The sequence below is a fragment of the Schistocerca nitens genome, chromosome 1 (genome assembly GCF_023898315.1).
Source record: "Schistocerca nitens isolate TAMUIC-IGC-003100 chromosome 1, iqSchNite1.1, whole genome shotgun sequence".
In the NCBI taxonomy this organism is placed as follows: domain Eukaryota; kingdom Metazoa; phylum Arthropoda; class Insecta; order Orthoptera; family Acrididae; genus Schistocerca; species Schistocerca nitens.
Genome location: NC_064614.1, coordinates 921,622,536 through 921,645,215, shown reverse-complemented (window position 1 = coordinate 921,645,215; position 22,680 = coordinate 921,622,536). Strand labels below are relative to the sequence as shown.

The 22,680-nt window shown below is 47.2% G+C and overlaps 1 protein-coding gene across 1 annotated transcript in view; it reads right to left on the bottom strand.

The window, feature by feature from the left end:
* LOC126237337 (D-beta-hydroxybutyrate dehydrogenase, mitochondrial-like) overlaps positions 1-22,680 on the bottom strand; it is a 93,374-nt gene that overhangs the window by 10,102 nt on the left and 60,592 nt on the right. The window contains exon 3 of the mRNA XM_049947355.1: positions 1,498-1,650. Within this exon, the coding sequence (XP_049803312.1) occupies positions 1,498-1,650 (153 nt within the window). The remainder of the gene's footprint in view (positions 1-1,497; positions 1,651-22,680) is intronic.

Below are 22,680 nucleotides of genomic sequence, written 5' to 3'. Positions count from 1 at the left end.
CGTAACTATCAGGCGAACGGTCCGGACACTTGGATGATGTCGTCCAGGATACCGAGCAGCATACATAGCACTCGCCCGTTGGGCATTTTGATCACAATAGCCATACATCAACACGATATCGACCTTTTCCGCAATTGGTAAACAGTCCATTTTAACACGGCTTATGTATCGCGAAGCAAATACCATCCGCTCTGGCGGAATGTTACGTGATACCACGTATTTATACGTTTGTGACTATTACAGCACCATCTATCACAAAGCTAAAAAAGTGGTCGAACTAAAACATTCATATTTCTTTACTTACTACACGAAATTGTAATAAAAATGGGGGTTCCTATTTTAAAAAACGCAGTTGATATCCGTTTGAACTATGGCAGCGCCATCTAGCGGGCCAACCATAGCGCCATCTGGTTTCCCGGTTCAAGCTAGACGTGTTTCGTTCTTTGTAGTTTTTTCGTTTGATGCTTATATCGTGAGATATTTGGCCCGGTCGCTATCGATGGACCACCCTTTATAGTCTCCATAAACGTGTTACAGAAGTGGACCCTAGCACGAATAGTAAACCTACTTGGGTGCGTAGTGTAGCGTGTACTCTTCTTTGTTCCAGCAATGTTATGGTATACAAGCTATTGTAAAAGAAGGGGGCCACCCTCTCTCCACCTCCACACCCTCCATCTCCTTCATCAGGGCAATTTCCAGCACCTCCCCCTCTCAGATGATGAACTTCGCCGTGACATATACCCTTCCTTCCAACTATAACCTGGCCTTGTCCCCCCCTCCCCAGGGCGCCCTTTTCCCTCTCCGCTCCTCCCACACCGGATATTCCTCCTTCCGCCCCCCCCCCCCCCGAAACCCTGCATCCTATCCTTGCCTCCCTCCTTCGCACATCCCTCCCTACCTGGCCCTCTTCGGCGCACCCCCTGCCCATCTCCCCCTCTCTCTTCCCCGCCCCCCCCCCCCTCGCTTCTTCAGGTCTCCCTCATCTCCTTGCGCCTGGCAGATCCTCCGTTTTGATCATCGTCAGTGTGTCACGTCAGTGTTGTGTTTAGTGCTGCTTCTCCTGTGCGTCAAGAGGTGTGATTTTAATTGTGTGCTGGCCGTATACTTAGTGTTCTGGCAGTGTTTTCTATGTGCTTCGCCATCCATCGGTACTTTTCTACTCCGGTTATACTGTGCCTGTGCTCTTTTAATTGTCCCAGTTTGTGGTGTTTTGTGTGCGCTACTTTTTTATGGTTTTTATCTCCATTTTACAGTCGCCCCTTTTCTGTCTGTTGTCTTCCGTGATGTTCCCCCTTTTTTGTATCTATGTTCACCATGTTTCCTCCTTTGTATATTTTTAAACGTCTTCTATTGTTTGTTCTACGTCTTTCGGCTGAAGAGCAGCGCACATGCTGCTGCCAGCCCGCCCCGCTGGGAATTGAAATACAATTTAAAAAAAGGGGGGGCATATTTAGGGACTTTACTTTACAGGTGGCAGCGCTGCTGGTCGGCAGTTACCTGGCAGCACCTGCACGACGCGGACGCCGAACTTGGCGAGCTCTATGCGCAGCGCGTCGCTCCAGGCGGCGACTCCCGCCTTGGTGGCGCCGTACACCGCCACGCCGGGCAGCGACACCTGCGTGCAGTGGCTGCTCACCGTCACCACGCGGCCTGCCAAACACACACACTCTCCACGTTACCTCACCTCACCTCACTGCCGTCGTAGCTGCGACAACTGTGCTCGCTGTAAACTTGTTAAAGTAAGCCGATGGAAGAACACAGTAGTCCGTTTTGGACCGTAGACCGTTCCTGTGTAACGCTCAGCTAGGCGGCTGGATCTTAACAGACACCAGAACGACATGCCCCCCCCCCCCACACACACACACAGCATCAGCGTATTACAGCAAAGACTGGGCAGGCATTGGACGTTCTAAGTGAAATGGTTGGATTTTAGGGGGAAGCCAAAGTTTCTCAGTGGCGGATCCATTCGGTTCTGGGCGGGGATCACTCCCTTTTTTAACATGCCAGAGATGGGTACAATTTTTAATAACAACACTAAAATATACAAAATTTTTAATACTGCAATACTAAATTGCTTAGCTACCGTAAAATATGTAAAATACTAGCGGACGATGCTGTAGTATACAGAGAAGTTGCAGCATTAGAAAATTGCAGCGAAATGCAGGAAGATCTGCAGCGGATAGGCACTTGGTGCAGGGAGTGGCAACTGACGCTTAACATAGACAAATGTAATGTATTGCGAATACATAGAAAGAAGGATCCTTTATTGCATGATTATATGATAGCGGAACAAACACTGGTAGCAGTTGCTTCTGTAAAATATCTGGGAATACGTGTACGGAACGATTTCAAGTGGAATGATCATATAAAATTAATTGTTGGTAAGGCGGGTGCCAGGTTGAGATTCATTGGGAGAGTCCTTAGAAAATGTAGTCCATCAACAAAGGAGGTGGCTTACAAAACACTCGTTCGACCTATACTTGAGTATTGCTCATCAGTGTGGGATCCGTACCAGATCGGGGTGACGGAGGAGATAGAGAAGATCCAAAGAAGAGCGGCGCGTTTCGTCACAGGGTTATTTGGTAAGCGTGATAGCGTGACGGAGATGTTTAGCAAACTCAGGTGGCAGAGTCTGAAAGAGATGCGCTCTGCATTGCAGTGTAGCTTGCTGTCCAGGTTTCAAGAGGGTGCGTTTCTGGATGGGGTATCAAATATTGCTTCCCCCTACTTATACCTCCCGAGTAGATCACGAATGTAAAATTAGAGAGATTCGGGCGCACATCGAGGCTTTCCGGCAGTCGTTCTTCTTGCGAACCATACGCGACTGAAACAGGAAAGGAAGGTAATGGCAGTGGCACGTAAAGTGCCCTCCGCCACACACCGTTGGGTGGCTTGCGGAATATAAATGTAGATGTGGGTGTAGATGTAGAAACCCGGCATTACCCAGGTATTTATTTATAGCTGTGCGTCCACGCCCTTCCCACACAGCATCTGGCCTTGTGCTTACTGTTTACGACGTCATTTATCCTGAGCTACGTGTTGTACAATGATATAATTCTGTAGGTACGTTCAGCGGCAAACTGTGCTGCAAGTGGAGTTAGTAGCAATGAAGTAATAAATTTAAATGTCGTGCACGATCCGGCAGTTTTTCACGTATCTCAGTGTTTATGAAGTCATATCTCCCGAATTGAGGCCCACGAGAAAGACAGCCCGTGGCGCGTACCTCACAGCACGTGTGGTGCCGAAACCCGGGAGCTTTAGATTTGCCCGAGACAAATTCCACGATTGCCGTTGTGAATCCCGAATTCTGGACGCACGTCACGCGGCAATACTACGAGGGGGCTTACTGCAGCGATTTGTCACACCACGCAACAAGCTCTTCGACGACAACCGCCTGCATACACAGCTAAGTTCAATTGAATTATCACGCAACATGTTTTGTAGTGCAATTTGTAAAGGCAACTGATTATGTTATTGCCGCTGTGTACTGCTTTTGTAACTGTTCGATTAGCGCTTTAACGAATTATCAGATCCTACGCTACGCCTGTAGATTGTTTATGACTAGTGCTGTTATCTAGCGACCATCAATTGAACTACTTCGACTAGCGATCCAAAGATAACGCCTTACTAGGACCAGCTGATCGCTAGCCGACACTGCTTTAAACTTGGGAGTAATCGGACGGAATGGACATGCCAGACCACTAACCAGAAGCACAGTTACACTCTCTAAAGAGAAAACGTATGAGAGCAAGAGCAAACATTACGCGACTCGTAGCGGAAGTTGAAAGGTTGTCAGACACATCGGAAATCGCGGATTATAAATATTACAATGACAGATTGGGAAGCGTTCTGAACCGCCTCGTTAAATTAGATGATGATATTCACAAGTTGTTAGACGATGACGAATACGAAGAAGATGTTCTTGAATGCGAATATTATATAGACACCGCGAAACTCACAATTTCTCGATTGTCTCACGAAATAGAGAAACAGCTTGCGAAATCGTTAGCAGACACGAAGATTCCCGACAATCCTCCGGTACAATCTGTAACAATGAGTGTTCCCACAGCTTCAGTAAAACTTCCGCCGATCAAGCTTGAGCCTTTTTCAGGCGATATCGAGACATGGGCACGATTCTGGGAGCAGTTTGAGCAGTCTGTTGACAACGATCCGTCGGTAACTACAATTAATAAACACATCTTTCTTCGTGGCTATCTCTCGGGAGAACCAAAGCATTTAGTGGACGGTATTGCGGTGACGGCCGAGGCGTACGCAGAAACGAAGAGAATTCTCAGAGCGCGTTATGGCAACAAGGATCGAATAATTCAAGTCCACTTAGATTATCTCGAAACCATAAAACCAATTAGCTGTCCACCCCAGAGGAACTTAATTCAACATTCATTGAATGCCAGCGACGTAAGAATTTGGTGCCGAAACCCGGAACCGAACCAGGGACCTCAAGCTTTCCGGGCGCTTGGGGAAGACGTGAACGGATACGGCCGAGTCCTCGCGCTGAACATTTTCCCCCTTTTCCGGATGACATATGCCGCCGCTGGATAATTCACGCCAAGCGTACAGGAATATCCGAAGGGGACATTTTGCAACTGATGGAGTTTCTGAACGAGGAAGTCGACGGGGCGCTTACCATGCAGAAGATACGCGGTGAATTTCCAGCACTTCTAGTAACCTTCCCACAGCGTCCACACTTCACGTACACGCGAAATCTAAAAGATCGACTCCGAAGGATACCAGCGTAAAGGAACCATTCTGCCAGCGTAAAGGAACCATTCTGCGTCTTTTGCGAATCTTGCGGTCATTGGGCGCAAGACTGTAAGAAGATCGTACGCGTTAATGATCGAATAGATAAGTTGAAACTAGCAAACAGATGCTTTCTTTGTCTTCAACGTGGGCACAAAGTGTCAAATTGCAAAAAGAAAGAAAAGGCTCGGTGTGTTAACTGTAAAAGACTGCATCATAAGTCCATTTGTGAGGAACGAATGGATCTTAGGGGTCCTGCGGGTCAGACAAACGTTACTTCCGTGGGAAAGGTAACTGTCGCTCCCCACGGATATACGTACCTTCAGACAGCTCAAGTATGCGTCTCAGGATCTACAGGATTGAGCAGGACAACGCGATGTCTACTGGACGCAGGTAGTCAGTCCAGCTTCATAGCAAAATCGCTGATTGATGATCTGAAACTGCAAACGGTAGACCGATAAGAACTAACCGTTTGTTCCTTTGAATCAAAACCTACACGCCCACGCAACCGCAGGCTTGTTCAGTTTAATATGAAGGGGCTTTGGCAGAATTCTTCAGTGCCACTTGCTGCCTTCGAAAGTACTTACGTTATTTCTCACCAGCCTTCAGTTCCACAACATATAAAGAGTTTACCGGATGCCCGTAAGATTACGCTAGCAGATCCGAAAACCGATTCAATAGAAGATCTTCCCGTGGAGATTCTTGTAGGAGGCGATTTTTATTGGAAGATAGTGAAGCACAATCCGCCCATACGCATCTCTGAAACCTTAGTGTTAGTTCCTTCTCTGTTTGGCTGGATACTTAGTGGTAACAAGTCACAAGCCTGTGTGCATACTACCGTGGTAAATTTTGCTCAGACTGGCCGATGTCCTCTGCACTCGGACAATGATTTCAGACGCTTTTGGCACTATAGGGATTACTGCCGATCAGGATCTACCTGTGAACAACAAGGATACGAGACTTCTTGAAGAGTTTAGAGCATCTTTCTCTATAAAGGATCATCGAGCAGTGGTTACACTTCCCAAAAGGCAACACACAGTGCTTTCGAGTAACAGACCTATCGCGGAAAAACGATTCAAGCACCTTAGGGAAAGATTTCAACGTCAAGAGGCCTTTAAGCAAATGTATTTCGATCTTATGCTAGACTACATTACGAAGGGGCAAGTAGAGGTCGCTCCCACCCCACCCTCAGCAAAGGAGCTATTTTATCTCCCTCACCATGCAGTGAGGAAGGAGAAATACGAAACCACTAAGTGGAGAATAGTCTGACACCTCATCTCACGAAAACAATGCACCTTCTCTGAATGAGGTATTAGAAGTAGGGCCGAACCTATTACCAGAGATTCTGGAAATTTTATTGCGTTTCAGACTATATTCTACGGCTATCGTCGCGGACATCACACAAGCTTTCCTTCAATTAACCTTGAACGAAAAGGACAAAGACTTGACCAGATTTTTCTGGTTCAAAATTAGCCAGGATCAAACAGGAAATCTTCAAACGACGGTCGAACTAACAGAATGCCGTTTTAACAGACTCCCATTTTTACTTTCTGCAACACTAAGAGAACTTGCCGACAAGTGTATGACAGCATTTCCCACCGTAGCGCCACTTATAAACAAGACTGTACACATGGACGACTTTGTGATCTCAGGGTTTGGTTTGTCGGATTAAAGGGACCAGACTGCAATGGTCATCGGTCCCTTGTTCCAAAACTTAAAAACTACCACACAGAGTAAAAAAAAACGGATAATAGAGACAACAGACAACACAGGACAAGAAAAGCTCAGACAAAGAACAGACATAACAAATTAAAATCACACGGAGTGTGGCGGTGGTTGGCCGACCATAGAATAAAAAGGGAAAAGCCAATCACCGAGAACACATTAAAAACTCAGTTTAAAACCGTAGGCCAAAGGCCAGAATCAACACAAAACAATAAAATAAAACAAACACTCAAATTAAATGATAAAAAAACCCTGCCCGAATAAAACGTAAAACTAAGCCAGCCATAGCAGGGTCATCAGTTAAAAGGGCAGGGAGCGTATCAGGCAGCGCAAATGTCTGCCTGACCACAGCTAAAAGGGGGCAGGCCAACAAAATGTGGGCCACTGTCGAAGCCGCCCCGCAGCGACACAGAGGAGGGTCCTCCCGACGCAGTAAGTAACTGTGTGTCAGCCAAGAGTGGCCAATGCGGAGCCGACAAAGGACGACTGAGTCCCTGTGGTTGGCTCGCATGGATGACCGCCACACAGTCGTCGTCTCCCTAATGGCACGGAGTTTATTGGGCGTGATCCGATCGCGCCATTCAGCGTCCCAAAGCGCAAAAACTTTTCGGCGGAGGACTGCTCGCAAATCAGTCTCTGGGAGGCCAATGCCCATAGATGGTTCGCTGATGGCCTCTTTCGCCAGGCAGTCAACATATTCATTGCCCGGGATACCGACATGACCGGGGGTCCACACAAAGACCACAGAGCGGCCGCAATGGGCAAGAGTATGCAGGGACTCCTGGATAGCTATCACCAGACGAGAACGAGGGAAACACTGGTCGAGAGCTCGTAAATCGCTCAGGGAATCGCTACAGATCACGAAGGACTCACCTGGGCAGGAGCAGATATACTATAGGGCACGAAAGATGGCGACCAGCTCAGCAGTGTAAACGCTGCAGCCAGCCGGCAATGAACGTTGTTCGGAATGGTCCCCTAGAGTAAGCGCATAACCGGCACGACCAGCAACCATCGAGCCATCAGTGTACGCAATGCCAGCCCTGATACATTGCAAGGAGGGAAAGAAAGCGGTGGCGGAAGGCCTCCGGAGGGACTGAGTCCTTCGGGCCATTTGCCAATTCCAGCTGAAGGCGAGGGCGAGGCACACACCAGAGGTGCCCTGAAAGGAGGCGGAAGAAGTAAGGCCCCAGCCCCGGAGAGAAGCTCTCTGACGCGGACCGCGATCGTACTGCCAGCCCTGGGTCGACGTTCTGGAAGATGGACGTGCGACTCTGGGAATAGTAGCCGATAGTTAGGATGCCCGGGCAAGCTGAAAACATGGGCAGCATAAGCGGCCAGCAAACGTTGGCGCCGTAACCGTAGTGGAGGGACTCCTGCCTCCACTGGTATGCTGTCCACAGGGCTGGTACGGAAAGCACCAGTGGCAAGGCGTATCCCGCTGTGGAGGATTGAGTCCAGCACCTACAACGCAGATTGGGATGCTGAGCCATAAGCCAGGCTCCCATAATCCAGACGGGACTGAATTAACGCCTGGTAGAGCCGTGAGGAACAAGACTTTTGGTCAGGTGAATACAGGGTTATAAATACAAAATCAAATAGGGGTAATGCAGGAGTAGGTTTCATAATGAATAAAAAAATAGGAGTGCGGGTTACCTACTACAAGCAGCATAGTGAACGCATTATTGTGGCCAAGATAGACACAAAGCCCATGCCTACTACAGTAGTACAAGTTTATATGCCAACTAGCTCTGCAGATGATGAAGAAATTGAAGAAATGTATGACGAGATAAAAGAAATTATTCAGGTGGTGAAGGGAGACGAAAATTTAATAGTCATGGGTGACTGGAATTCGTCAGTAGGAAAAGGGAGAGAAGGAAATGTAGTAGGTGAATATGGATTGGGGGGAAGAAATGGAAGAGGAAGCCGCCTTGTAGAATTTTGCACAGAGCATAACTTAATCATATCTAACACTTGGTTCAAGAACCATAAAAGAAGGTTGTATACCTGGAAGAATCCTGGAGATACTAAAAGGTATCAGATAGATTATATAATGGTAAGACAGAGATTTAGGAACCAGGTTTTAAATTGTAAGACATTTCCAGGGGCAGATGTGGATTCTGACCACAATCTATTGGTTATGAACTGCAGATTGAAACTGAAGAAACTGCAAAAAGGTGGGAATTTAAGGAGATGGGACCTGGATAAACTGAAAGAACCAGAGGTTGTAGAGAGTTTCAGGAAAAGCATAAGGGAACAATTGACAGGAATGGGGGAAAGAAATACAGTAGAAGAAGAATGGGTAGCTCTGAGGGATGAAGTAGTGAAGGCAGCAGACGATCAAGTAGGTAAAAAGGCGAGGGCTAATAGAAATCCTTGGGTAACAGAAGAAATATTGAATGTAATTGATGAAAGGAGAAAATATAAAAATGCAGTGAATGAAGCAGGCAAAAAGGAATACAAACGTCTCAAAAATGAGATCGACAGGAAGTGCAAAATGGCTAAGCAGGGATGGCTAGAGGACAAATGTAAGGATGTAGAGGGTTATCTCACTAGGGGTAAGATAGATACTGCCTACAGGAAAATTAAAGAGACCTTTGGAGAGAAGAGAACCACTTGTATGAATATCAAGAGCTCAGATGGCAACCCAGTTCTAAGCAAAGAAGGGAAGGCAGAAAGGTGGAAGGAGTATACAGGGTGGTCCCGAATTCATGGTACAAACTTTAATGGTAGGTGCAGGACATTGTAACAAGGATATATTGTATAGGAATGTATAGTCCCAGGTGACGCGGTGAGGCGTAAACAGGGGAAATAACGGCCGAAAGGAAAACGAAAGATTTTATTGAAATCGTTGTTGACAAGTGTCATGTTTACAGTAAGTGTTCAAAATTGCGTCCACCATGAGCGATACATGCTTGACAGCGTCGGTGCAGCGATTGGCGTACACGTTCAAAGATGCCTGGTATTTCACGCACACCTGCAGCAGCTACAGATATGCGAGCAACGAGATCCTCATCTGAGTCAACTGGAGTCTCATAAACAAGGCTCTTAAGATGTCCCCATAAAAAGTAATCGAGGCAAGAGAAATCAGGAGATCGGGGTGGCCAAGGGACTGGTCCACCACGCCCAATCCATCTAGCACCAAACGTGGCATTCAGGTAATTCCGTACAGCAGTGCTGAAGTGTGCTGGCGCTCCATCGTGCTGAAACCACATGCGGTTACGAATGGCGAGCGGAACATCTTGCAGCAGTTCTGGTAACACTTCTTGCAGAAAAATAAGATAGCTTTCGCCACAGAGTCGCGTGGGTAGTAAGTATGGCCCAATCAAAAAGTCGTTCACAATACCAGCCCACACATTAATACCGAAACGTTGTTGATACGCATGTGGACGCGTTGCATGTGGATTATCTGTTGCCCACACATGGGAATTGTGCGCATTAAAGACACCCTCGCGTGAAAATGTCGCTTCATCTGTAAATAGCACATGACCTACGAAATCCGGCTGCAACGCACATTGCTGCAACAACCACTGGCAGAAGTTCACGCGAAGAGGATAATCTGCCGGATTCAATGCTTGTACTTTTTGAAAATGGAAGGGGTGTAAGCGATTTTCATTTAACACTCTGCATACAGTCTGATGACTCACATGTACGTCACGCGCAACAGTTCTTGTGCTTGACTCGGGTCTATCAGCCACTATGTTCAAGATGCGTTCTTCCAGTCTTGGAGTGCGTACAGCTCTTAATCGACCAGCGTCATGTCTGTTGACGTCGAACGTACCTGTTTCACAAAGTTGACGATGTAACCGTTGAAAAATTCTATGATCCGGCATTCGTCGATTAGGATACTCCGCGCGATACATTCGTAACGCAGCTCTGGCGTTACCATTTGCACGGCCGTACATGTAATGCATGTCTGCTTTTTCTGCATACGTAAAGTCACCCATCGTCTACGGCAGCACAATTGTGAATGGCGCTTGTCCCTACTGCGATACATCATGTTCATCTACTGCCCTCTACCGGCAGTGACACCAACCGATCACTCCATTTCTCTTTCCCCTGTTTACGCCTCACCGCGTCACCTGCGACTATACATTCCTATACAATAAATCCTTGTTACAATGTCCTGTACCTACCATTAAAGTTTGTACCATGAATTCGGGACCACCCTGTATAGAGGGTTTATACAAGGGCGATGTACTTGAGGACAATATTATGGAAATGGAAGAGGATGTAGACGAAGACGAAATGGGAGATAAGATACTGCGTGAAGAGTTTGACAGAGCACTGAAAGACCTGAGTCGAAACAAGGCCCCGGGAGTAGACAACATTCCATTAGAACTACTGATGGCCTTGGGAGAGCCAGTCATGACAAAACTCTACCATCTGGTGAGCAAGATGTATGAGACAGGCGAAATACCCACAGACTTAAAGAAGAATATAATAATTCCAATACCAAAGAAAGCAGGTGTTGACAGATGTGAAAATTACCGAACTATCAGTTTAATAAGTCACAGCTGCAAAATACTAACGCGAATTCTTTACAGACGAATGGAAAAATTGGTAGAAGCGGACCTCGGGGAAGATCAGTTTGGATTCCGTAGAAATGTTGGAACACGTGAGGCAATACTAACCTTACGACTTATCTTAGAAGAAAGATTAAGAAAAGGCAAACCTACGTTTCTAGCATTTGTAGACTTAGAGAAAGCTTTTGACAATGTTAACTGGAATACTCTCTTTCAAATTCTGAAGGTGGCAGGGGTAAAATACAGGGAGCGAAAGGCTATTTACAATTTGTACAGAAACCAGATGGTAGTTATAAGAGTCGAGGGGCATGAAAGGGAAGCAGTGGTTGGGAAAGGAGTGAGACAGGGTTGTAGCCTCTCCCCAATGTTATTCAATCTGTATATTGAGCAAGCAGTGAAGGAAACAAAAGAAAAATTCGGAGTAGGTATTAAAATTCATGGAGAAGAAGTAAAAACTTTGAGGTTCGCCGATGACATTGTAATTCTGTCAGAGACAGCAAAGGACTTGGAAGAGCAGTTGTACGGAATGGACAGTGTCTTGAAAGGAGGATATAAGATGAACATCAACAAAAGCAAAACGAGGATAATGGCATGTAGTCAAATTAAATCGGGTGATGCTGAGGGGATTAGATTAGGAAATGAGACACTTAAAGTAGTAAAGGAGTTTTGCTATTTAGGGAGTAAAATAACTGATGATAGTCGAAGTAGAGAGGATATAAAATGTAGACTGGCAATGGCAAGGAAATCGTTTCTGAAGAAGAGAAATTTGTTAACATCGGGTATAGATTTAAGTGTCAGGAAGTCGTTTCTGAAAGTATTTGTATGGAGTGTAGCCATGTATGGAAGTGAAACATGGACGATAACTAGTTTGGACAAGAAGAGAATAGAAGCTTTCGAAATGTGGTGCTACAGAAGAATGCTGAAGATAAGGTGGGTAGATCACGTAACTAATGAGGAGGTATTGAATAGGATTGGGGAGAAGAGAAGTTTGTGGCACAACTTGACTAGAAGAAGGGATCGGTTGGTAGGACATGTTTTGAGGCATCAAGGGATCACAAATTTAGCATTGCAGGGCTGTGTGGAGGGTAAAAATCATAGAGGTAGACCAAGAGATGAATACACTAAGCAGATTCAGAAGGATGTAGGCTGCAGTAGGTACTGGGAGATGAAGAAGATTGCACAGGATAGAGTAGCATGGAGAGCTGCATCAAACCAGTCTCAGGACTGAAGACCACAACAACAACAACAGAGCCGTAACAGGGTAGATCGGTCGGCGCCCCAGCGGGTGTGACTCAAGCATCTCAGAGCATTTAGATGCCGCCAACACGCCTGTGTAAGCTGCCGAATATGAGGCAGCCAAGTCAGCCGGGCATGAAAAACTACACCCAAAAACCTGTGGGTCTCCACCACAGCAAGGAGTTCGTCGGCAAGATAAAGCCGCGGCTCAGGATGGACCGTTCGGCGCCGGCAGAAATGCATAACGCGGGTCTTGGCAGCCGAAAACTGAAAACCATGCGCTACAGCCCAAGATTGCGCCTTGCGGATAGCGCCCTGTAGCTGACGTTCAACAGCTGCAATGCCAGTAGAGCTGTAGTAAAGGCAGAAGTCGTCAGCATACAGGGAAGCGGAGACAGAATTTCCCACCGCTGCAGCGAGCCCATTTATTGCGATTAAAAACAGGCAGACGCTGAGGACAGATCCCTGTGGTATCCCGTTCTCCTGGACTCGGGAGGAACTATGAGAGGCCGCGACTTGCACGCGGAAGGTACGATACGACAGAAAATTTCTGATAAAGAGCGGCAGAGGGCCCCGAAGACCCCATCCATGAAGCGTAGAAAGTATGTGATGACGCCATGTCGTATCGTACGCCTTCCGCATGTCGAAAAAGACAGCGACCAGGTGCTGACGGCGGGCAAAGGCAGTACGGATGGCCGACTCCAGACTCACCAGATTGTCGGTGGCGGAGCGGCCTTTACGGAATCCACCCTGAGATGGAGCCAGAAGGCCCCGAGACTCCAGTACCCAATTCAAGCGCCGGCTCACCATCCGTTCGAGGAGCTTGCAAAGAACATTGGTGAGGCTAATGGGGCGGTAGCTGCCCACCTCCAAAGGGCTCTTGCCCAGTTTCAAAACGGGGATGACAATGCTTTCCCGCCATTGCGACGGAAACTCACCCTCGACCCGGAGACGGTTGTAAAGGTCGAGGAGGCGTCGCTTGCAGTCCACTGAAAGGTGTTTCAGTATCTGACAGTGAATGCGATTTGGCCCAGGAGCGGTATCAGGGCAAGCGGCAAGGGCGCTGTGAAATTCCCACTCACTGAATGGAGGATTGTAGGATTCAGAATGGTGGGTGCGAAAAGAAAGGCTCCGACGTAACATCCGCTCTTTAATGGAGTGGAAGGCCAGTGGGTAATTGGAAGAAGCGGAACTAAGAGCAAAATGCTCTGCCAAGCTGTTGGCAATTTCATCGGAGTCTGTACAAACTGCTCCATTCAGTGAGAGCGCAGTGATGCTGACAGGGGTCCGATAGCCATAGAGGCGTCGGATCTAGGCCCAGACCTGCGATGGAGAGACATGGAGGCCAATGGTGGACACATACCGCTCCCAGCACTCATTCTTGCTTTGGCGGATAAGGCGGCGGGCCCGCGCACGCAGCCGTTTGAAGGTGATGAGGTGTTCTATGCAGGGATGTCGCTTGTGACGCTGTAGCGCCCGCCGGCGATCTTTAATCGCCTCAGCGATCTCAGGCGACCACCAAGGCACAGTCCGCCGCCGAGGGGACCCAGAAGAACTGGGAATGGCAGATTCTGCGGCAGTAACGATGCTGGTGGTGACTGAGTGAACCACCGCATCAATGTCGTCACTAGAGAGAGGCTCAATAGCGGCAATGGAGGAGAACAAGTCCCAGTCAGCCTTATTCACAGTCCCACAGCCCATCTGCTGGGGCGCCCAGAAGAGTGACGCTGTGGCAGTGACAGAAACATTAGAAAATGGTCACTACCACACAGGTCGTCATGCACACTCCATTGGACAGACGGTAAGAGGCTAGGGCTACAGATCGATAGGTCAATGGCGGAGTATGTGCCATGCGCCACAGTGAAGTGTGTGGAGGCACCATCATTTAAAATCGAGAGATCGAGCTGCGCCAATAAATGCTCAACGGTGGCGCCTCGACCTGTTGCCACTGACCCACCCCACAGAGGGTTATGGACGTTAAAGTCGCCCAGTAACAAAAAAGGTGGTGGCAATTGGGCTATCAGCGCAGCCAGGACATGCTGCGCGACATCATCATCCGGTGCAGACAGTAACAGCCTGTGGCGTCCACACTCTAACAGAGACAGCCTCTAAAGCTGTATGTAGAGGGACAGACTCGCTGTGAAGAGAGTTAAGGACATATATGCAGACGCCACCAGACACCCTTTCATAAGCTGCCTGGTTCTTATAATAACCCCGATAGCCATGGAGGGCGGGGGTTCGCATTGCTGGAAACCAAGTTTCCTGAAGTGCAATGCAGAAGAAAGGGTGAAGGCTGATAAGTTGGCGGAGCTCCGCTAGATGGTGGAAGAAACCGCTGCAGTTCCACTGGAGGATGGTATTGTCCATGTCTGAGAAAGGCGTGATGGGACTGGGAAGGCAGATTACGCCGCTGGGTCACCTGCTGCCTCCGAATGAGCACCTGTGCTAGTGCTTTCCATGGCGTCTGAGGGACCGGCGAGATCGAGGTCCTCAGCGGACGCCAGAATCTCCACCTCGTCCTCAGACGCAGTGCTTGTAGGAAGCGGTGGGATGGGTGCCACCGCAATGTCGTTAGCCTTGGGGACTTTCTTCTTCTTCTGTTTCTCTCGCTGTGCCTTCGGTGGTTCAGGCTTGGAGGGCTTCACTGGGTCAGCCTCAGGGACGGACGACGACCGTGAGGCCCTACGACCAGGGACTGGTGGTTGTTTCAGCCACTTGCGGGTGTCCGCTTTTCCACTGGTCGGAACTTGCGAAGGTAGGTCTCCAAGGGACCCCTTCCTGGCGAGAGTAGCCGAAGAAGTCTTACTCTTCTCTGGCTGGGAAGGGGGAACTGATGTCCCCGATGGTTTGGGGGTGTTGCTCCTGAAGAAGATGGAGCAGGAGCAACAGGGAGTGAAGTGCCCCCCACAACCAAGGGGGCCGGTGGATTCTGACAGATCTTAGAGCCAACGATAAGTGACGATGGGAGAACCGTCGTTGCAGCAGCGGCGTAGGTCGACGTCATTGCCACAGGATGGAGCCGCTCATACTTCCGTTTAGCCTCAGTGTAGGTCAGGCGGTCCAGGGTCTTGTATTCCACTATCTTTCGTTCCTTCTGGAATATCCTACAGTCCGGCGAGCAGGGGGAATGGTGTTCTCTGCAGCTAACACAGATGGGAGGCGGAGCACATGGAGTATTGGGATGCGAAGGACGTCCACAATCTCGACATGTGATGCCGGAAGTACAGCGAGATGACATGTGCCCGAACTTCCAGCATTTAAAACACCGCATCGGAGGAGGGATATATGGCTTCACATCACAGCGGTAAACCATCACCTTGACCTTTTCGGGTAAAACATCACCTTCGAAGGTCAAGATGAAGGCACCGGTGGCTACCTGATTATCCCTCGGCCCCCGATGGACGCGCCGGACGAAGTGAACACCTCGTCGTTCTAGACTGGCGCGTAGTTAATCGTCGAACTGCAGAAGAAGATCCCTGTGGAATATAATACCCTGGACCATGTTTAAACTCTTATGGGGAGTGATGGTGACGGAAACATCCCCCAACCTGTCACAAGTGAGCAACCTCCGTGACTGGGCAGAGGATGCTGTTTTGATGAGAACTGACTCTGAGCGCATTTTGGACAAGCCCTCCACCTCCCCGAACTTGTCCTCTAAATGCTCCACAAACAACTGGGGCTTGGTCGACATAAATGATTCCCCATCTACTCGCGTACACACAAGGTACCAGGGTGAATAATCTCCACTGCCTTCTTTGGACAAACGTTACTCCCATGGAGTGGCCAGGGAGGGAAATGATCTCTCATCAAATTTCTTTCCATTGAGGTTAGACGTCGATCGCTTAGAGACTGCTGGTGGAGGCCCACCAGCGAGAGATGATGTACCACGCTTCATTGCGGGTCATCCGCCCTGATGCCACCCACTCCGACCAGGGGCTCTCCCCACGGGCGCCACCCAGCCGCAGCAAAGATCACCTGGCAGGATGGCCTTTGCTGGGAGTCCCGATGCCCCAAAGGGATAGGCATCTACTCCTCAGCATACGTGGGGAGGTAGCAGCTCAGGCATCAGCAGTGGGATCCCTGTGTAGTCAGGGGGCTACCACCAAGAGGGTACGTGACGACCCCACCACAACGGACTGGCTACCGTGCTGGATGTCGGGTGTCGAAATATCCATGTACATCACGAGGGCAAAGATGGAAGTGCACAATGGAGGGAAGGGATGCTATCTGGAACACACTGCAGCGGATGTGGCCGGAAGCTCGATGTAAGTCCAACTCCATGAAAATATCAGGTGTGCCAGATCTTAGGGCAAGATGGATTTAAGATGCACCACGTAAGGTGTCCTTCCCCAAATGGTACGCACTAACGGAAAAATTTGGAAATAGAGTGGTCAAACCCCTCAGGGGACCATCACATTAAAGGCCGAAACAGTTGAGACTCCTTTTAGTCGCCTCTTACAACAGGCAAGAATACCGCGGGCCTATTCTTACCCCCGAACCCGCAGGGGGGTTTGTGATCTCAGTAGAAGGTGATAATTTGGTGATAACTATATACTATGAACTTTTAACCCTAATGAAATTGATCAGTCTCACCTTATCAAAATGGGCTACCAACTGTGAACAACTCCACACTATCTGGAGGGCAGAGGGGCGAGAACTCCACACCCAGACTCAAGTTTTAGGTGTAGACTGGAATACCGCAGGTGACTACTTCTGTATCGATCCTAGCGAAATCATCAGAAGGTCGTCAGAAGAGCCAGCCACCAAACGACACCTTTTACAATGTACGGCTATATTCTATGACCCACTCGGGCTGTTTCCCCCTGTTGCTCTTGTTGGGAAATTGCTATTCCAGGACACATGGTGCCGAGGAATTGGCTGGGATGAACTTATGCCCTGGGACTTAGGGGCACGATGGCGCACTTGGATATCTAGCTTACCTTCATTGTCACATATACGTATCCCTAGATGGATAGCTACAGCTCATGGAAGAGACTCAGCTGCACGTATTCTGTGACGCCTCGGAAAAGGCATATGGAGCAGCTTTGTACATTCGCACTGTCTCAGATGATGACGTCGTAACCCATTTAGTCTGTAGGAAGAACAGACTTTCTCCTATTATGAAGGTGACATTGCCTCGACTCGAACTTTTAGCGGCGGTAGTTGGGACCAGACTATTGTGTTTCTTTTGCCGCGCAACAGACTTCAAAATTGCCCATGCGATATTGTGGACGGATTCTACAATAACACTAAGTTGGATTCGCTGTGATCCTAACAGATGGAAGACCTTCGTTTGTAATCGGGTAACTGAGATACAAACACACACGACTCCCACGCAATGGAAACACTGCCCAGGACCAGACAATCCTGCTGACCACCTCTCACGTGGACTCTTCGGCTACCAAATGAATTCCCTGGATATTTGGTGGCATGGGCCGCCTTGGCTTACACGCCCTCCAGAATGCTGGCCAAACGATACTCCAACGGTGGTACGACCTCCTCCCGAAGAAAAGAGGAAGAAAACACAGAGCCAAGTCTTGTCGATATCTACGCCAATCAGCCTTTTGGACTTACTTAAATTCAGCTCATACTGGAAGCTCATTCGTATCACAGCATGGACTCTCCGCTTCCTACACAACATTCGTCAGAAGAATAAATCTTCAGGAGAACTTACAGCCACCGAATTATCAGCTGGCAAAATGTATTGGATTCGAGTGGGCCAGAGAGATTCCTTCCCCAGCGAATTACATGCACTTCAGAATAACTTACCACTGCCAAAAGAGTCAAAAATCGCACGATACAATCCTTTCTTAGAAGATGGAATGATACGTCTGTGAGGTCGACTGCACTGCACTAGCCTAAATAGGGGACAAAAGCATCCTGTACTTCTTGACGGTTCCCACCACTTCACACAATTGGTTATTCGAGAGACACATCCGCCTCCATCACTTTGGCGTTCATTCTGTACTATCCGAACTGCGAACCGAATTTTGAATCCTTAGAGCTCGTCAGGCCATCAAAAGAATCCTACACTCATGCCTTGCATGCAAGATCTTTAAGAATCCACGATGGCAACAGATCGAAGCACTGCTGCCACCTGAACGAGTTTCGCCTGCCAAACCATTTGCTGTAACCGGAATAGACTTTGCTGGCCCACTATTCATCAAAGTAGGGAAGGAAACGCACAAGTCACATATCATTCTTTTCACGTGTGCTATCACACGAGCTGTAAACCTCTAACTCTGTACAGACTTGTCAACGGACAAGTTTCTTATGGCACTTCAGCGATTCGCCGGAAGACGTGAACCACCCCATGCGATATATACAGATAACGCGAAAACATTCCACGCCACGAATATGGAACTAGCCCAACTTTGGAAGGCATTAACCACCACAAAAACTTATCAGTTCCGCGGCCACCACGGTATTACTTGGAAATTCATTGTCTCCCGTGCGGCTTGGTGGGGAGGATGGTGGGAAAGAATGGTGGGCACTATAAAGCGTTGCCTACGGAAGGTATTGGGACTCGCTAAGCTCACTGAGGAACAACTGAACACCACCTTGATCAGTACTGAAGCCGTGGTGAACTCCAGGCCCATCACACCAGGAGATGATTGTGATGCACTCACACCTTCCCATTTTTTGACGGGAGAAAAACTTACGACTATTCCGACGGGACCAGAGCCTTCAGCGAACACCAATTTAACAAAGAAATTCCGACTGAGACAGCAACTCTGTGACAGTTTTTGGAACCGTTGGGTTAAACAATACCTATTGGAGCTCCGGAACAACCATGAAGTTAAACGCCCATCGGGACGAGTCATCCCCTTTCGCCCTGGCGACATCGTGCTGATCCAAGAGGACCTTCGTCCGCGACATATGTGGAAGAAGGCCGGGATAGAAAAGGTACTACCAGGAAGAGACGGCAGGGTAAGGACGATAATACTCCGGACACCAGAAGGTCACATCATTAGTCGTCCTGTGCAGCTGGCCGTACCTTTGGAGGTCGACCAGGGTGGGGAGGATGTCACAGAGTGATGTACTTCTCGAAGTGAGAGACTGTTTGTTTACTCTTAGGACAATGTATCTTTGACTTGTATTGTATGTTCTGTGACCATGAAATTAAGTGTTGTTAGACTGTTAATCGCTGCTCTACTGTGATTCACGACAGCGTGACACTGAAGGTCTTACAAATGCCAGCACATGTCTCCGGCAGGGAGCGAGTAACTATTTCAGAGGAGTTTAATAATTCTGCTCGTTTAAATGCGCACAGGCTCTCGACAACGTACGAGAAGGGTAAGACCTTTAATGGGGACCTTTTCAATTATATTTTGATTACCCGTGAACCTAGTACGGAGCCGAGCATTCGCGAACTGTGGCGGAGAAGAAGACTAGTGTGACGTTACAAGTTCGTTGACTCCGACTTGAACTACATGTTTGTTGGTGCATTCAGTGGCATGTGTGAACACTGTCAGCGACATTTATTGCGAATATAGTTAATAGCAAAGAAGTAACAAATTTAAACGTGAAGCATTATGCAACAATTTTTCACATATCTCACTGTTCATGACGTCATATTTCCTGAACTATGTGTCGTACAGTGATATAATTTTACATTGAGTGATATATAAGCATACTGCCTGGAAACGCGTCGCCAGTACAGTTACTATTAACGGAGTGTCCGCCTCGGTAGCTGAGTGGTGCCGGCACGGTAGCTCAGCGTGTTCGGTCAGAGGGGTAGCTGCCCTCTGTAATAAAAAAACTGAGTTAATGGATCAACGAAGAACTGAAGCGGGTGTCTTGCGACATCCGCCCCTAGCAGATGCAACGAACGAAACAGAACAAAATCAGATTAAAAAAAAAAGAAAAAGTGGTTAGCGCGGCCGAATGCTGTGCAGAGGGGCCCGGGTTCGGTTCCCGGCGGGGTCGGATATTTTCTCCGCTCAGGGACTGGATCTTGTATTATCATCATCTCATCCTCATCGACAAGTAAGTCGCCGAAGTGGCGTCAACTCAAAAGACTTGCACCCGGCGACCGGTCTACCCGTCGGGAGGCCCTAGCCACACGACTTTTCCATTTTTCATTAAAGAAGTAATATATTATAACGTCAGGCCTCATGTGGTACTTTTATTGCACGAAAAATAGTAAGCGATAAACATTTTTCCTTTCATCATTTTGTTAGGGTTCTCAGCGAGAAAAAGATTCGTTAACTTTTGATATGTGTTAAGTTCGTTGCAAGTTCTCCAGTACTGGATGAATGAAGTCTGGGAAATCACGCGTCATGAGCTACGCTTCTTTTTCAACCCCCACCCCTTCGATAGGTACGTGGTTCTTACCCCCACAGCGAGTGTCGCTTGACAGTAGAGTATATGTGAACAAAGATTGGCTGAAATAGATCCAGTGATTTAGGAGAAAATGTAGAACATAATACAAACATACGTACACACACACACACACACACACACACACACACACACACATTTTTATAATATGTATGTATTTTAAAGTAGTAGTAGTAGTAGTAGTAATAATAATAATAATAATAATAATAATTACAGGGGTATCTCACTCGTACCGGTCACATATAAAATCCTATCAAAAGTTTTCATGAATAGATTAGAAGAACAAGCTGACCCACAAATAGGAGAATACCAGGCTGGTTTTCGCAAGGGACGATCATGCATAGAGCAGATCTGGAATCTGAAAATGATTCTCCAGATGAGAAACACCCGAAACACAGTGGTTACTTTTGTATATTTTAAAAAGGCCTACGACTCAATAGACAGAGTAGTGCTCTGCAAGACGCTGGAAGAATTCAGCATTGACAGAAAGACAAGAGCAATCATTCAGGAAACATTAACTGACGCAGTCTCCAAGGTCAAATTTATGGGGGATATCTCGGAACCATTTGTAATCCAAACTGGAGTACGACAGGGTGACGGACTTTCACCATTACTCTTTAATATCATTCTTGAAAAAATCATCAGGACATGGGAAAAAGAAGTCAAAGGAATCCAAATTGGCATTAGAAAAGATAATAGATTCAATGTGAAGTGTTTAGCTTTTGCAGATGACCTTGCAATCCTCACAAATAATAGAAAAGAAGCCACTAATGCCATAGAGAAGTTACATGAAATTGCACAAAGAACTGGTCTGCAAATCTCATACGAGAAAACCCAGTACATAGAAAGAGTGCCACAAGACAAATTGCCTATTGTGACAACCCATGGGAAAATCGTACAAGTACCACATTTTAAGTACCTGGGAGAAATCATCCAGCCATCAGGGACAACCTAAAGGCCAATGAGGAAAGAATAAAAAAACTACAGAAAGCATATAAACTCACGTGGAACTATTATAACAAAAAGTCCATATCCATTAACGCAGGCACTGTATGCATCTGAAACAACACAAATAGGTGGGCAAACTAAAATGAAAGAAATAGAGAAACAAGAAAGGAAAATTCTCAGGAAAATTTTTGGCCTGATACAAGAGCAAGGAATCTGGAAGAAGAGACCAACATCAGAATTATATAAATACACAGACAAGATTACGGATACAATAAGGAAAAGAAGAATGCAGTTCTACGGACATATCCACAGGCTTTATGAAAACAGAATTTCAAAGCGAATTCTTAAAGTCATCAACTCAGGCAGGGGAAAAACAAAATGGATAAAAGAAGTTGAAGAGGACCTCAGACAAGCACACATAACAGTAAACGATGCAAAAAATAGAACTGAATTCAGGAACATCATCAAAAAACATAAATTTGACACCACAACACAGAAGAGACCAGGATGCAAATGGACAGCGGAGCGAAAGAAACAACACAGTGAACACATGAAGAAAATTTGGGCTCAGAAAAAACAAACAATCATCATAAACGAATTCAAGTTCAAACGCTCTCTTAAATGGGAATAATCGAAAATAATAATAATAATCTATTTACATTATTGAATAGTGCACTGCTTTAGCATAACATCCACGAAATTACAACTCGGAAAATTACAGCCTTTGAGAAGAATATATCCGGAAATCTGAGAATACATCTGTAGTGCAGTTAATTTAAGAACTGTATGGATTGGACAAAAAATATGGAAACACCTCTGATGTATGCTTCAGCATAAATGCAGATGCCAGCCAAGACTACATGTTGCGCTGTTGTATTTGGTCGCAAACAGCATCTGTCCAATGCCCTCAATACTTTGCAATTCTCGTGGTGGTGAGAACAGTGTTCTGTGTAGTTGTGATGGCATTATATCCGAGCTAAGTGACTTCGAACGTAGGCGAACTGTTGGTGTTCGTATGATGGTTGCTCCTGTAACCAAGGTGCCTGAAGTCTTTTGTGTTTCAAGAGTGACCGTATTTAAGATTTATACCGCATACAGAGAAAGCGTAAAACATCACTCGCTAAGTCACAACGAGGACAAAGTGTGT